The sequence below is a fragment of the Elaeis guineensis genome, chromosome 1 (assembly GCF_000442705.2).
Source record: "Elaeis guineensis isolate ETL-2024a chromosome 1, EG11, whole genome shotgun sequence".
NCBI lineage: Eukaryota > Viridiplantae > Streptophyta > Magnoliopsida > Arecales > Arecaceae > Elaeis > Elaeis guineensis.
The window spans coordinates 4379134-4394229 of NC_025993.2; the positions used below are offsets into that span (position 1 = coordinate 4379134).

At 38.4% G+C, this 15096-nt stretch overlaps 1 protein-coding gene across 1 annotated transcript; it reads right to left on the bottom strand.

Moving 5' to 3' along the window:
• Positions 1 to 1397: 1397 nt before the first annotated feature.
• On the bottom strand, positions 1398 to 15074 carry LOC105034867 (la-related protein 6B). Its single transcript, XM_010910186.4, is given in 11 exon segments — positions 1398 to 1895; positions 2125 to 2271; positions 4434 to 4502; positions 4598 to 4645; positions 6795 to 6903; positions 6990 to 7069; positions 7153 to 7224; positions 7474 to 7568; positions 10470 to 10551; positions 14500 to 14550; positions 14553 to 15074. Coding segments are annotated over 11 exon segments (1413 nt in total). The 5' UTR covers positions 14940 to 15074; the 3' UTR covers positions 1398 to 1622.
• Positions 15075 to 15096: the final 22 nt, after the last annotated feature.

Sequence of the window (15096 nt, forward strand, 5' to 3'; positions counted from 1 at the left end):
TTGCAGTCGAGCTTAGGTTGGGGCAATGGTAGGCCCGAGCCCAATCCAAAAATGAAATGGGCTCCATTTCTAAACCCAAATCCGGTCTAATTTTGTTCGGATCTAGCCCAACCTACAGTCGAGCCTATCCGAGTACATTTTCAGCCTCACATGCGGGTGTATATTTAGTCTCACATCAGTTATTTGCTGGAAAGATTTTAAATATTTATATAGGATCGAGAAATCCAAATAATATCTTGTGACTAATCTTTTTGGATGGAGTTCTACGTTGTTACACCCATCCTCTCCAATGAATGCTGAAATCGATGACCTCCACACTCTATTCTATAGCCAATCAATAATAAATTGTTTGGCATCATTGTTCTTATGTTTTTTTCTTTCAACAAATTAATCAAATACCATATGGAGATTGATGTTAAGTATAGCATTTGCACTATTTTCACTCTCTTTTGGAAGCTCAAAAATTTTACAAACAATTTCAAGAAAAAAGAAAGGTTCCACCATACGTATTGTTTAGTTTAGTTCATTTTTCATCATGAATTTTAAAAATTGATAACAAGAATGATATCAAGAGGGCCCTTGTGCGGTTAAAGCAAGCCACTGAGTCTAGATTAGCAGCTCCTAAAAAGTTTTATCGATCATTCGGCTGGCTGCTGAGAAGTCCTGTCAGGTCTCGCACGGAAAGATCGCAAGGGTAGGAGGGAGCAGGAGCCACAGAGTGTGTGCGGGGGATCACCGGTGCTGTTCCCTTTGGGAATTAATTAAGAAAAAGGCCGCCCATGCTTTTCCTTTACTTCTACCACGGGGATCGGGTCCCGCGTCTCTCCTGCGCGGTCCCTTCCTTCTCCGGCACTCCCCCTCTCTCGTGGATCCTGCTGGAGCAAACAGTAAGTTCCCGCACACGCCCGGCGACCTGTCAAATCACGTGACAAGCGCGACACGAAGCTAGTAATAGATTTGCTTCACATTTTTTTGTAGCTCCCTTCAAATACCACGACATTTTTATTGTTTGGTGGAAATATTTCTTCCATGACATATTTTTTCCGGAAAGTAATTCCAATTTCTGCAGAGATGGCCATAACGCAGCGTGGAAGTTATGCCATGCCAATTATAGCTAATGATAATTGTCCGTATCAAAATTAAAATGAAATTATTAGAAAATAAAATTCAAAGAGGCAGACAAGGCCAGACACTTTTTTGACAAGCTTTAGTTTCTATAGCTAAAATAATAAATCTTCACATAAAATATATCAACTCTCCAAGAGGATATTATTTATCGGTCTCCATTTCCCAGTTCACCCTTTATTTTCTTTCTTTTCATTTTTACATGATAACCGCCAAACAGCATCAGAAGCAGGAAAAAAAAAAAAGGGAAACAAGGTGACGAGGACAAACTGAAATCAGTCTTCGACGACACCCAAAAAAATCCCCTAATGGGAGCAAGGATCCAAAAGAAGAAGAAGAAGAAAAAAATCAATTTAAGTCTAAAAGATCACACAAGCTCACCATGCCAACTGCAATTGATCAACCTGATAGTCACCCCTCCAGACCCTCTTATCCAAATCACCCCAACCAACATACCATACGAAGTAGCAGCGGTATCAAGCTAACGTTGAAGGTCATCAATCTGTATTGATGGGGCAAAGTGGGTTCCCTCGTCCCATTGAGAATCCCCTTGTACCATCCGGCATGCGGGGCCCAGGTGGTTGCTTACTAGCCACCGCTAGCTGCTGATCAGCATGGATTAGGTGGCTTGAAGGTGGGGTGCCGAGAGCATGGCCCCCATTACGGTTGTTATTATGGTGGTATTGCGCCCGTCCACGCCCCCTTGCTCCAGGGCCACGCCCCTTGCCGCGCCTTGCCATGCCATCCTTGTCATTGAAATTCTCCTCACCCTGTCCATGATGCACCACATTTCAATACTCCCAGGCTAGATAAAACGAATTCAGTTTCAACACCAAGGATCGATGGATTATATATTTCATTCATAAGAAACAAACTCTTAAACAAAGCAACCATAGCATGCATTGAAAAATCGAGCGAACCAAATTGGTTTGACCGCGACTAGTGTTGCTGCAACCATAAGCTTCAGAAAATGATGAAAAATTGTATACAGATGCTCACCACATGCTCCATTGAGTCCTCAAATGACTGAGAAGGATCATCCACTTGCTTCTCATTTGGCTGATTAGTTGTGGCAATTTCATCTTCATCTCCAGTACCATCACCTTCATGTCCTATTTTTCTGCCTCGACCTGGCCCGTGTTTTGTCTGATTTGAAAAGGGAAGACAATGTAACTTACAATTTACCTAGTTAACAAACTAAATGTACTTGAAAGAACTAAGAAAACTCAGTTACGAACCAGAAGGAATCTTGGATGCATCTACATGCTATATTAGGATATTTAAGCGACACTTGTATGCAAAGAATGCTGCCCAGGGTTATAGGTGAGATGAGCGGATAAACGTTCGATAAATGAGAAATTTGGTGAAACTACAGTGTTCCAATCACATATCTGGTAGAAATTGAACAGAACATGTAGTTATCAAAGAAGCCAGGCAACACAAGTTGGCAGACTGACAAGGCAACAAAGCAATTAGAAGGCAAATGCTTGATGTAAAAGACAATCATCCACTCATTAATCTACCTTGTTTTTCCAGATCATGTATATATTAAATAAACAAAATTTAACACATACTGAGACACAAAAACTCTCTCTCTCTCTCTCTCTCTCTCTCTCTCTCTCTGTGTTTGAATGCAAATACATATACATACAACACACAAATAGACACATGCATGCATAGAGAAAAAAAAATAAAAACATATAAAACCCATAAAACAATAGCCAAATTCCTACTCAGAAACCACCACCTAGATGTCACCCAGCTGCTTAGAAAGGCCCCCAAAAGGGTAGTCTCCTGCACATTCTAAGGCCCAATTCCTGCCTAAGTGACCGCACACAACAATGTTACTAAAGCACTAACATTCATGATTTGCCATATCACCCTAAACCATCTGATATGGGATGTATCGAGCCAAACCTACAAGGAACAGGATGGTTCCCCCTGTTGGTTCAATACAGAGCCCGAGCCCTCCCCGGCTCAATTAAAAATCCCTCACCCAGCTCTATTCCCTCAACCAACTCAGTTAAGCACCCCCTTCCCCTCAACCACCGACCACTTGCAAACACCATCCCAATGCTACTAGTGAATGCTGCCCCTACAACCGCTTATGACAGCCAAGAGTGGTAAATCCCTCCCTCTCTCTCTCCCTCACACACACTCACTTGCTCACGCAGATTCATGTTAGGGTTCCCTCCCCCCCTCCCCCCCCTCCCCCCTCCCTCTTCCTCCTCCTCACACCCTCTCTCTCTCGCCCTCCTTTTCTCCCTCCCCGCCTCCCTCTCCGGCTCTCCCTATTTCAGTATACCCTGGAATGGCATGGTATGAACCTGTACTATGCCGAACTGGTCACCGGCCAATATGCCCAGTGGTGCCCATTCGGCAAACCATGTTCGCATCTACACCATCAATATTTAGAGCATCCAAACATCTCACAAATAAAATATGATGTAGGCCTACATGTAGCATACTTTTAAACAGTTCAACAGAAAATAATTGAATGAGTTAGGGCCCAACATCTCATCAGCTGCTTAGGCCCCCAAAATCTGGGTGGTGTAGGTGCTTATGCCATGGTGATCTAGGCAAAGGTCGCCTAGGCATTCTAACGTCCATTTACTGACTAAGTGACCACCTGCAACAACAATTGCAACTAAATCACCAACACCACCACCACATAGAGATTGAGCATCACATCCAAACATCTCACTGATAAAATATCATGTAGGCTTGGATACAGAAAACTTTCTAAACAGTTAAACAGAAAACGATTGAATGAGTTAGGACCCAACATCTCATCAATTTCTAAAGCATCTGATCAACAAATACAGCAATTTTCCTAACCTAAATCATCCTAAAAACCTAAAAGTAGTAATAGATGAATCAACACACTAGCTGCCTAAGTGAGCTGACTGTCCAAAATGAAAATTAAAAAAAAAAAAAAAAAACTGGACAATGATTCATCAAAAATTAAATATCAGGGAAATATTTTCCCTGATTTTTTTTGAAGGAAAATAATTACAACTTGCTAATCCATTAACGCAAAGATCAATTAATTAACTTTTTTTTTCTTTTTAGGGGTCGAGAGGAGGTCTAGATGGTTTACATAGACTGGATGCATACAGCAAATATCATCCATTAACTTAGAATTATCATACTGGTTAAAATAGGCTGATGTCTAGAATATCGTTGAACCTTAGCCAGGCAATGTTCCATAATTGTAAGGAACAAAAGATTCCTTGGTATGAATGACAAAAATGACTATTATGAATGTGTTAAAAAGATGAAAGGCAGCAAGAATGATGAGGAAGTACCATGCATTTAGATAGTATACGAACTCGAAGCCCACTTCTCCAATTTCTCTCATCAATAAGCTCTGTGACCTGTAACCCAGTAATAAACGGAGCCTTCAGCCAAAGAAGTTCAAAGCGTGCACATGAAATGGAAACCACGTTTGAGATAGAAGTTCAGAACATACAGCTTTCTCAGCATCCTCGACAGTCTCATACTCCACAAATGCATGCAGCTGCATGTAAAATTTAAAAATATATATACCAACATGTGAATGAACCAGTAAATTGGAAAAAAAAAATTCATGTAAAATCATACATGGATTATATGTTGATACATATTTTGATTCAGACCTAATTTTGATCAAGAACCGATCTAAAATCTGAAAGCCAAAACAACAAAAGAACATACATCTGAAGAATGGAAAAAACTGAAGAGGGGTTTGGTTACAATATCTATTTATGCAAGTATTTGCACACATAAAAAAATAAAAAATAAATAAAAAGACCATTCTTTATTTGTGCTAAAAAAGAACAAGCTCATTTGCAAATTTACTTCATGATTTTTTGATGGATTGATAATAGTTTGCCATAAATCTTTCAAGTTTCATATAAATTGCAACTACAGACAAATTAATGCACTCATCACTAATTTCCAAATGTGTGATTACTGAAAATTAAAGCATGCTCCATGTTCACTTGTATGCACACACAGGGATCATAGCAAAGTTAAACAATAGAAAATACTATGCCACTAAGTTCAGCATCTTTAAGAAAGGAACAGAAAGCATCCCATCCCTTCTTTCTTCGAAAGATCTTGGGTTCTTACATTTCCCTTTTATCTTCTCTCCAACTCATGATCATCAATGCTGTTGTTGTCATCAGCAAGAATCCTCCTCCTCTCCCCCCACCTCCACCCAATCCCTCCCTCCCACCCTCCTCTCACGAGGCTAGGCAGGATCAATGACATTTTAGAGATCAGACTGGCAAAGCACATCTATATGGTCAAAATGCTTGCGGCAGAAGAACGGAAAGACGTCTTTGGGTGGGTTTGGGCCACGGTTTTGAACCTAATGGAACAGGACTAACCTGAAAAATAAGCCCATTTATTAAAAGGATAGGTCTCGCTTGGGGATTAAAGCTTGGCCCAGCCCAAAATTTTTTAACTCTAGATTTTTATGATTAAATTTAAATTTTGTTGATATCTAATTTAATAGGAGAAGATCCAGATTCTTAGAGTAGTTATTAAGCATTGAAATTGCTGTTAAAAATACTAATATTCTTAAACTATTTTTAAACATTATTTAGGTATTGGAAAAAATGTTCAGAAGCCCCAGGCCCAGCTTGAAGCTTGAGGCTCGGCCCAAAGTCCGAGTGAGCGCTAGACTTGGGCTTGGAAGTAAAGCCTGCAGGCCAGGCCGAGCTCACGCCTAAGCAAATTGTGTTAATTATTGGGCAAAGCCCAGCCAGTCCAATGAACCCATCTTGTTTGGACCACTTAAGGAGAGAGGACAGAGATTAGGGAGATGGAGGACAAAGCCTTGATATTGGATTCATGAAGCTCCACCATGGCAAGGAGAGAGAGAAAAGGTGTGTGCTGAGATTAAAGGCATTCTGGTAAAAGGGGAAGGGGAGAGAAGATCAAGCGGTGGATGGGATCAAGATGAGGTGAGAGAGCTGGTATTGTCATCACTCAGTAATCATCAGTGACCACAACAACACGAGTTCAAGTAGTTGCCTGTGCAAAGCAATATGGCGTGGAAAATGGGAACAGAACAATGAACCACGAAAAGCCTGCTAGACATTTCCATTTCTTTTAAAAAAATAGCTGACGTGGCAACACCACCTCAGCATGCCACATCAGTAAGTTAAGTCATATTTAATAGATCTGCATGTAAGAGTATCACTATTCTTAAAAGATTATAGAGTTTCCTGATATCTCATTTAATTCAATCACAACTTAGGCCATGCTTGGTTCCCAAGTAAACCTAAATAAAGCTGAACAATATAACAACTTTTCGGCTATAAAGCTGAACAAAATCACCACTTTTTCAGCTTTATTCAGGTTACTCAGCCGAACAACTTTTTCTCCTCTTGAATAAAGCCCCAGTAATGAGAGAACTTTTGGGTTTAACCCGGTTAAAACTATAAGGAGGAAGCACTGAATAGTTTTATCTGAATAAAAATTATTAACATATCAAGGTAAAAATTAGACGGAAACCACATACAGCCTTAATCATAAAAATCTACCAACATAGCAGATTTTACTCTGAAAAGTTCACAGGTGGTTCCACTTCATCATAAGAATCATGTAACATTTTAAAGTAGTAAATGGTTATTATGAGCAAAAAAAAAAAAATGCCATTTGACAAACAGAAGATGTACCTTGTTATAGAAAAGCATTTCCAGTTTTGATGATCTATTAACTGCAGCAGTTGTGCCATGGGGGTTGCCATTAGGATTCTGAGGATAGCAGGTACGAATTGTTTTCACACTACAATAGATAAGTTTACAACATAAATGACCAAGATTTTCGTGACTTGGAAAAAATTGACTTCTATATGACATAAAGCTCCTTACCTCCCGACAGCTGAAAAAACCTTCATAAGGTTTTGGTAGCAATGATCCTCGGGTAGATTTTCAGCAACAACGATACGTGACTGTAAAGGCAAAAAAAAAAAGGTATCACAAAGAATATATATAAATAAATTAAGAACTGATGACGGGAGTGATCGAATAAAACCTGCAATTCTTCAACATCTCCCTCAGTGAAGGGATGCAAGCGTCTAACTTTCTTTCCATCATCACTAACAACCTATAAATGCAAAAGGCATGGTGTATCAGAAGAGAGTGTGCAAGAAGCATTAGCATATAAATGTATCAGTGACACTAGTGCCACCAACTAGCAAACTGCTGTAGAACTTTTCTATATGAAAGTTACAAGGGATTTTGAATGAGGAACAAAATGCAACATGCAACCAGTTATGGAAAGCAGTTGTTGGGAAGGCATATGATCAAAATGAAGGCATTAGATCCAATTGAGAATCTCACTGAAAAGACTTACGAGTTTTGATGATGTCTGTAACGCAGCAGCAAGCAATGAATTGTTATGGACTAAGGCCTTGATCTTCTTAAAAGATGCAATTACTGATATTGGCACTGCATCAACAACAAGGATGTAATAATTATAACAATGTCAACTACGTTGCTACTTTTAAATCTGATGTTGATTTTAGTATTAGATCATGTGCACCAAACTGCAGAACAAAAGGATGTTCATAAATACATCTTGTAAGGCACAATTGCTGCAGGAACAACCACATAATAAGAGAAAGAATAGTTTTGTTGTCTAATTGGCTCTGACCAGTATTTTTTTTTTTTTAAGAAAATAGAGGGGATGAGTGCCCCCTAATTGCTCTGACCATTATAATATGCATTATTTATCACCTTCCACCACAATAATCATTTGGAATACATTTAACACCAGATATCAATGATTCCTTCTCAGTACTTAACAAGCATGGACAATTTAAGATACAACAAATAAATGGCCCACAAGGGCTTATCATCTTCTTGCAGAATCACATGTATATAACTCCTTGCAGTTGACAGTTAAAAGCAAATAAGGTGGCAATTTGGTCAATAAAGTTTCACCCTTATTTTCAATTACCCATTGCTTTTCTCTACCTAGCTTTTTAGCCCACATCTGCATTAAAAGAAATGAACTCAGGATTGCAAAATCTCATGTCAACTTCTTCGAGTTATGGAGGGAATTCATCTTTTATACCATAAAACTCTTTTTTGCTAGTCTCCTTTCTCTATCATACAAAGTAAATCATTGGTAGATGGCTGTATTATTCTTTTTTCTTCACCACATCTCAATGATTATGGCAACATATTGTATTGAACAGCCAAAAGATAAGAAACTGATTTACCACAAAGTCTACTGGAACATAACCACCATAAACAGTGAATATGCAATAGAATTATTTCATTACCTTTCTTCCATATCTCAACAATTCGATGTATATATATCTAACAGCCCCCCACCCAAAAAAGGGGGAAAGAAAACTCCACCTCCACCTACAAAGCCAGTTTACACCTAATCCATTTGATGCTATATAACTGGATTGTCTATTCCAATGATACTACATTATTTCTCCCTTAGCATTGTCACTCCTAGTGAAGGTGCATTTACAAGGTACATGGTGACAACACCTATTTAAAAGATTCCATAAGCATGAATAGTTATAAATCATACTGTTGAATGTAGCGGATCACTAAGTGTAGTCACATTGCAATGGATCGTCATTAAGATGTTAAGAGCGTGCAAATCTTGACAGAACATGTGATCAAGGACTCATTTATGGTAGCCTAAGAGCTGTGATTGATAGACTATTGAGTCATTTAGGGCAGTTTACACTTTTTCAAAAATTGATAAAAGACATGGTTAAAAGATGGATTAAGTTTTACATTTAATTTACACCCAGCTTATGAGTCAACAGTCTTGTAACGCAATGACATGTACATAACATCTTGCATTACATAGTCAGAACTCAAAAGCAAACAATTAAAAAGAAATGAACACAACATTGATAAAACAGATGTCCACCCCTTAAATAACAACAAAGGAAACTCATTTCCATGCACCAGAATCCAGAAGTCTTTTCCACCCATCTTCTTCCTCTAAGTTGATCATTGGTACTAAGTAATAATGCTTTATAGGTTTCTCTGCAATAAGATTTAGATTCGCATTATATATTTTTTTAACTTACATCAGAGATGCTTCACTTCATAATCACATTACTCCAGGGTACTCACCTTGACAAGTCTTATGAAACATTTGTGACCACCAGTCAACTCTTTTATGAGCTTTATAAGCTAATTTGGAATTTGGAAATCCCTTGATGATATCGTTTCTCAAGTTTTTGTATGGCTAGTAATTTTGGAGAAAGCCCATCACAAACAAGTTAAGAATTCATGACGAATGGTAAACTTGTTGCCTTTTTTACTGTCTAGGGTGGCAAAAGGGATAGCATATGCGTCCCATGAAAGGAACCAACTGATACAGCGAAGCTCATATGGAGAAAACTGCTTCCTGTGCAAAAACCATGGACATGACTTGAGGGATGTGACCCTTGGGTAATAGATCTGCATTAAAATTACTGCAACCACAGATATAAAATCCTAAGCATATTTAGCAATATGGATAACAATAAATTGCACCTGATCTGTAAGCATATTATATTTTCTTTCTAATTTAAAAAATGTAAACAAACTACCAGTCTATGTTTACTGTAAGAGAGACTTCAGAACCATATAAGCCTACTGAACATCACCCAAAACATTTCTCATGCAAGACGAAAAGAATATGCTTCCATGCATCCAAGGTCTGCCTGGATCCCAGTCCACCATATTAAGAGAGGAGTCAAAAAGAAGAGTTGGGGTATTGAAGCTTTTGTCTAATTGGGACAGGTACTTCCTATGAGAGTTGAAGTGCGAACACCAAAGAGGCAAAAGCTACATACTTTTTTTTTTTTTGATAAGGAAAAGCTACATACTATCACCCAAAGGAAAAACTAAGGGTTTACGATCACTGCATCCTAAGACATGATACTCAAGGCTATTTAGCAATCAGTGAACAATTAGCAGTTTAGTGTCCTACTTTATGCATATTATATCTCTTTCTACACTAAAACACAGCAAAATATACAAAAATGCTGCACTCGTATGATTAGTGACAGAGACTTCAAATTCATAAAACCCTCTTAATTAACATTTAATGTCACTAAACATGTTTCTCATGCAAGATATGACTACGCTCCCCATTTATCTCTTTCTTTGCGTCATATACTCAAAAACTGCCAAGCATGTGGGAGCCATCCCATGCATCCAGTGATCCAGCACCCCCATCAGCGAGCTTGAGCTAAGCATCAGAGAGTGAAACAAGTCTTTGTATAACAAATATAAACAGACAAGAGCATACAAAAGTAAAACAAAAGTAGCATATCCATTAATCTGGAATGTTCAAAATCTATGCGACAATGGAAAATTTATTACCAAATCCTTCAGGATCTCTACTGATGAACCTCATTAAGTGCTCCGTAGTAGCTAAATTTAGATCACTGAAATAGTACTCCACCTGTCATTTTAAGATGCATTATTCTAGTATGAAGTGAAACCAATAAAAAAAGATCGAAAATTTTTTCTTCTTCAGTATACAAATGGCTATACATCTGCTTCTTAGAAACTTAAACTATAAAAGAATTTTTAGATAGTTTTGATAACTCATGTGATAGAAGCTGCGAATCAATAGACTACACAAGTCAAGACACACAAAATAATTCACCACCAAATAAGATTCACCATCTCAATACCGAATCCCATACTGATACCATCTTATTATAGTGTCAGTACGTGGTATAAGATGGCAAAGCATACCGAGTGTCATATATTATGAGAGTGCACACCGGTTTGACACCAGTATGGTAATGGTACCGACCAGTACGGCAAATTTTCCCACTAATACTTACTTGAAAAGTTTGTTTACTGATTGCTCTCGACTATTATAACAAAAGATACAAAGACACTAAGATTAATAGTAAGCACGGAAGGGAAAAAATGCACTTTTTAAATTAGAGCGATGCTCTGCAAACAAAACGTCCCTTAAATTATATGAGAAAAATCAACGATTGAGGGATGATCCGTATTGCCCATTTATCAGCCAATACATACCATAACGGCTGGATGTAGTAAGCTAGAGCCTAATACAACCCCATTTGGCAGCCAAGACCAAACCAACAGGCCAAAACTAAGCATCAAATGTCTAGTGCTAAACAGGACTCCATAGAAACATGTTTTCCATCATTCAAGGTGGAAACATGATTGAGAGTTTGTAGTAACAGAACTCCTTTGAAACACCACCCCTCCCCCCTCCCAACTCTCTTCCATGCTTTTCAACATTTGAAGGTGGGAATGGGATTGAAAGGCAATATGGAGGTCCTCACAAGTCACAACGACGATTTGCACCTTCAGATCTCAGATCACCAGAAGATCATCCATTATAGGATAGAATACTACCTTGCATTTTCGTTTTCAAAAAATGCAAAAAAAAAAAAAAACAAAAACAAAAACTCAAGGGATATTTGAATTTATTGAATGTGGATCATGTTTAAGTTACTTATATGCATGTCAGATTCATGCCCTAGAGAGCATACAATGATCAGATTCACGTGCAAGGCTCTGCATGAAATCCACATATAACCCCCATAGAGCACATAATTACCCTCCATATGGTCAATCAAGCTTTGCAAAACACAATTATGCACATAAGCATGCCTGAGCACCCCCCACCCCTGGAAAAAAAAAAAGGGAAAGAAGGAGAAAAAACCCACCTGCAATGTGTTCCAATGAAAGTCATGCATATCATGACTGATGCAGTATATGGAGTACATGAGGCAAAATAATGAATGATACTACCAATGCATGTTACTCCACAATACTAGGACTACTTGACCTTCATAATCTATAGTATTATTCATCAGTTCATTGATTTAATGTAAACTAAATATATTTTACTTGTTAAAGCACAAGTAAAGTTATTCAATTTATAATAAATTGGGTGACATATGTATTACATAATAAAAAACACGTCAAATAGCAACAATAAAGCTCCAGTACACATTCAATAGGGTAATTAGTGCATTCACATGAATACACCATCACATTCATGCACAATTGGACATTAACACAATAACATTAAAAAAAAAAAAAAGGTAATTAGAACCATGTATCAAATGGTATAATGTGTTGGTCAATATGTGGTACAGCATGTATTGTGCTGACCAGGGATACCAATTCTCAATATTTAGAACCATGGCTCAAATCAAATCATAACATATACACATAAGCTACAAGGTACATTAAAATGTCTAAAAAAGATAAACATGTTATACGATATAATGTTTACTCAAATGATAATTGGTAAATGTTCCATATAAATTTCCTTAGGAGTTATATCATCTGTTTGCATTTCTGACTATTAGAATCGATAATTATATGCAAGAAGAAGCATGCAACCTAATAAAGTAAATTTACAATAGCTAATAAAGCAACTTTCCACAGTTGTGCAACAAATCATTTTGTTTTCACTTAAAACCATTTCTCCCATGAATGCTTCATCTTAAGTGAATTATCTTAACTTGAGTTATACGTGATAAAGAAGGTTTAATACATACACAGATTCACGTTTTATATAAGTCAAACAGCAAACTTTAAGATGCATGATTTGGAATTCTTTCAATAAGTTTCAAACTAGAGGTAAGGAGATGAAAGATCCTGCAAGGGGGGAAGGCGTAAGCTCCACAAGGAAACATTTGAGGAGATATGGAGAAAAGACAAAAAGAAGGCAAGGAAAAGTAATTAAAAATCCGAGAATAGAGAGCTAAAAAAGGAGACGAGGGGGAAAGAAAAAGAAGATATGAAAGGATGCAAGCAAAAAAAAAAAAAGGAAAAATAAGGAGATGAAAGAAAAGCAAAGAATGAATTTTTTTAAAAAAAGAGTTTTATTTTTAAGAAAAAAAGTAAGATGTAGCCCACAAAATACATATGGCCTTCCAACAAAAGGTCTGTTTCAGTTTTTTTTTTGGTTGATCAGACCAAAATCACTCCAGTTGGAACTTTTAGGAACTCTATTTTTATCTTCACCACCATATTCTCTTCATTATAAATGAGACCATCATGGTTTTATTAAAATATTCTCTTAAATTTTCATTATTGTTGTCAACATGCAAGAAACCCCATATGCTCGCATATTATTCCAAAAATACAAATTGATAGTATGTATGTGGCCACTTGATATACAATCATGGGATAACACGATTTAGTTTCTAAAGGTTTTGATTTTCCTTTTTATATGGGTTTTAGGCCTTTCATTTTGAATTGGATGGGGGAGGTAAGTTGGCTCTGGCAATGGGACAAGAGAGAAAAGAGAAGAGAAAAGGAGGGAAAAGAGGAAGATTAAAAAAAAAAAGGCCATAAATTATGTGGAAAAGAAGAGACGGAGGTGGAAAACAGTAAGAAGATATAAGATAGGTGGATAATGAGTAAAAAGACAAAAAGGAAGAAAAGAAGATCTATGGAAGAAGCAGCTTGGCCCTTCAGGGATCTGTTATCTAGCTGCCCAACCATCTGTCCATTTTAGATATTTGTGTTGTTCATTCTCACATGATGTGCCTTATATGACTCTAACTACTGTATTCAGGAAATTAACGGAATTTCTGTTGCTTCTTTCTTCCCTTCTTTACACTCTTTCCTAATTTTTAGCACTTAATGAATTGCCGTAAGGCTATGAAATTGATCCTACGAAGGAATATCAGATGCAAAGATACACTTCAGCTCTAAATTAAATTTCATATCATTGAATAGCTATAAAGAAAGATTTTCTGCATAAAAATTCAACACAATAGAATGCCTTAGTCCAAACATTCTGAACTTGACGTCTTCAACTAACTTTTTACTATTCAATGTACAGAATAGCAAAGTATAAAATAAAGTAGGTTGAGAATACTTTGTAAGGAAGGCTCATAGATTTAGTCACCAACAGAAGTATTGAACTGAAACATCTAGTCAAGAAGAGCAACAAAAGCAATTAGAAACCTCAACAGCCTCTTGCCCTAATGTACAAGCATGATCCCTTCAATTGCATTGTCAAAAAATCATCCATCTAGTGTGTATCGTCTAGAATACATAAAAGATTTAGTAAACCGAACAGAACACCCAATGGCATCAAATAACTTTCTTGATACCATAAACACAATGATGGAGGCATTCAAAGTGAAAAATCGCATGCTATCATCCACGCACATAAATATCAAAATATCTATTATGCGCCAATGAATAGCCTCTTCCTAAGATCATCACAAATTCTTAATACGTGAAAATATTACTGATTGCAAAAAATTCGCCAATATCCTCCCCAAATACCTAGTCACCATACAGCAAGAATTACGTAAACATCGTCTCAAAACCAAAATCACCAACAAAAATAACGACCAAGCATAAAAAAGATCAAGAAAGCATAAGCACCGACCTGCTTCGTGATCTTTTGGATAACCTCTTCAGGGAGCCCCTCCCAACCCGGCGGAGGAACGGATCCACATCAACCGCCGCCTGAACCGCCTCATGCTCCCCAAATCCTCCACCCGCGACGGCACCGCCGCCCCCAAAGTACTCGAACGGTCCATGGTTCGTCACCGGAGAGATGAATGGTGGGCTCATCGTCGGGGGCGGAGGTGGCGGCGGGCGGAAGACGTGGATCACCGGGGGCGGCGGTGGCCCGTGGCGGATCTTCACCACCCGCGGGTGCTGCCCCGGCGGCGGCGCCCGAGGTACGAACTCGGGGGCGTCGGCGTTGAGGCCGCGGCTGGAGGAGGCGGTGCGGGAGAGCGAGGGCCCGGCGGGCTCCTGCGCTGCCCGGTCGACGGCGGAGACCATCCAGTCCTCGAGGGTTTCTAGGGTTTCTTGCGCCATGTCTAGGGATTTCGAGAAGGTTGTTAGAGAGCCCGTTGGAGCGAAGGAGAGCGGGGAGGACGCTCGGAATTTGGGGAGGGTTTGGAGCGAAGTATTTATAGACCGACTCGAGAGGACGCCGGCGTCGGGTCGAACTCTCGGTGCGGAGGGACTCGGA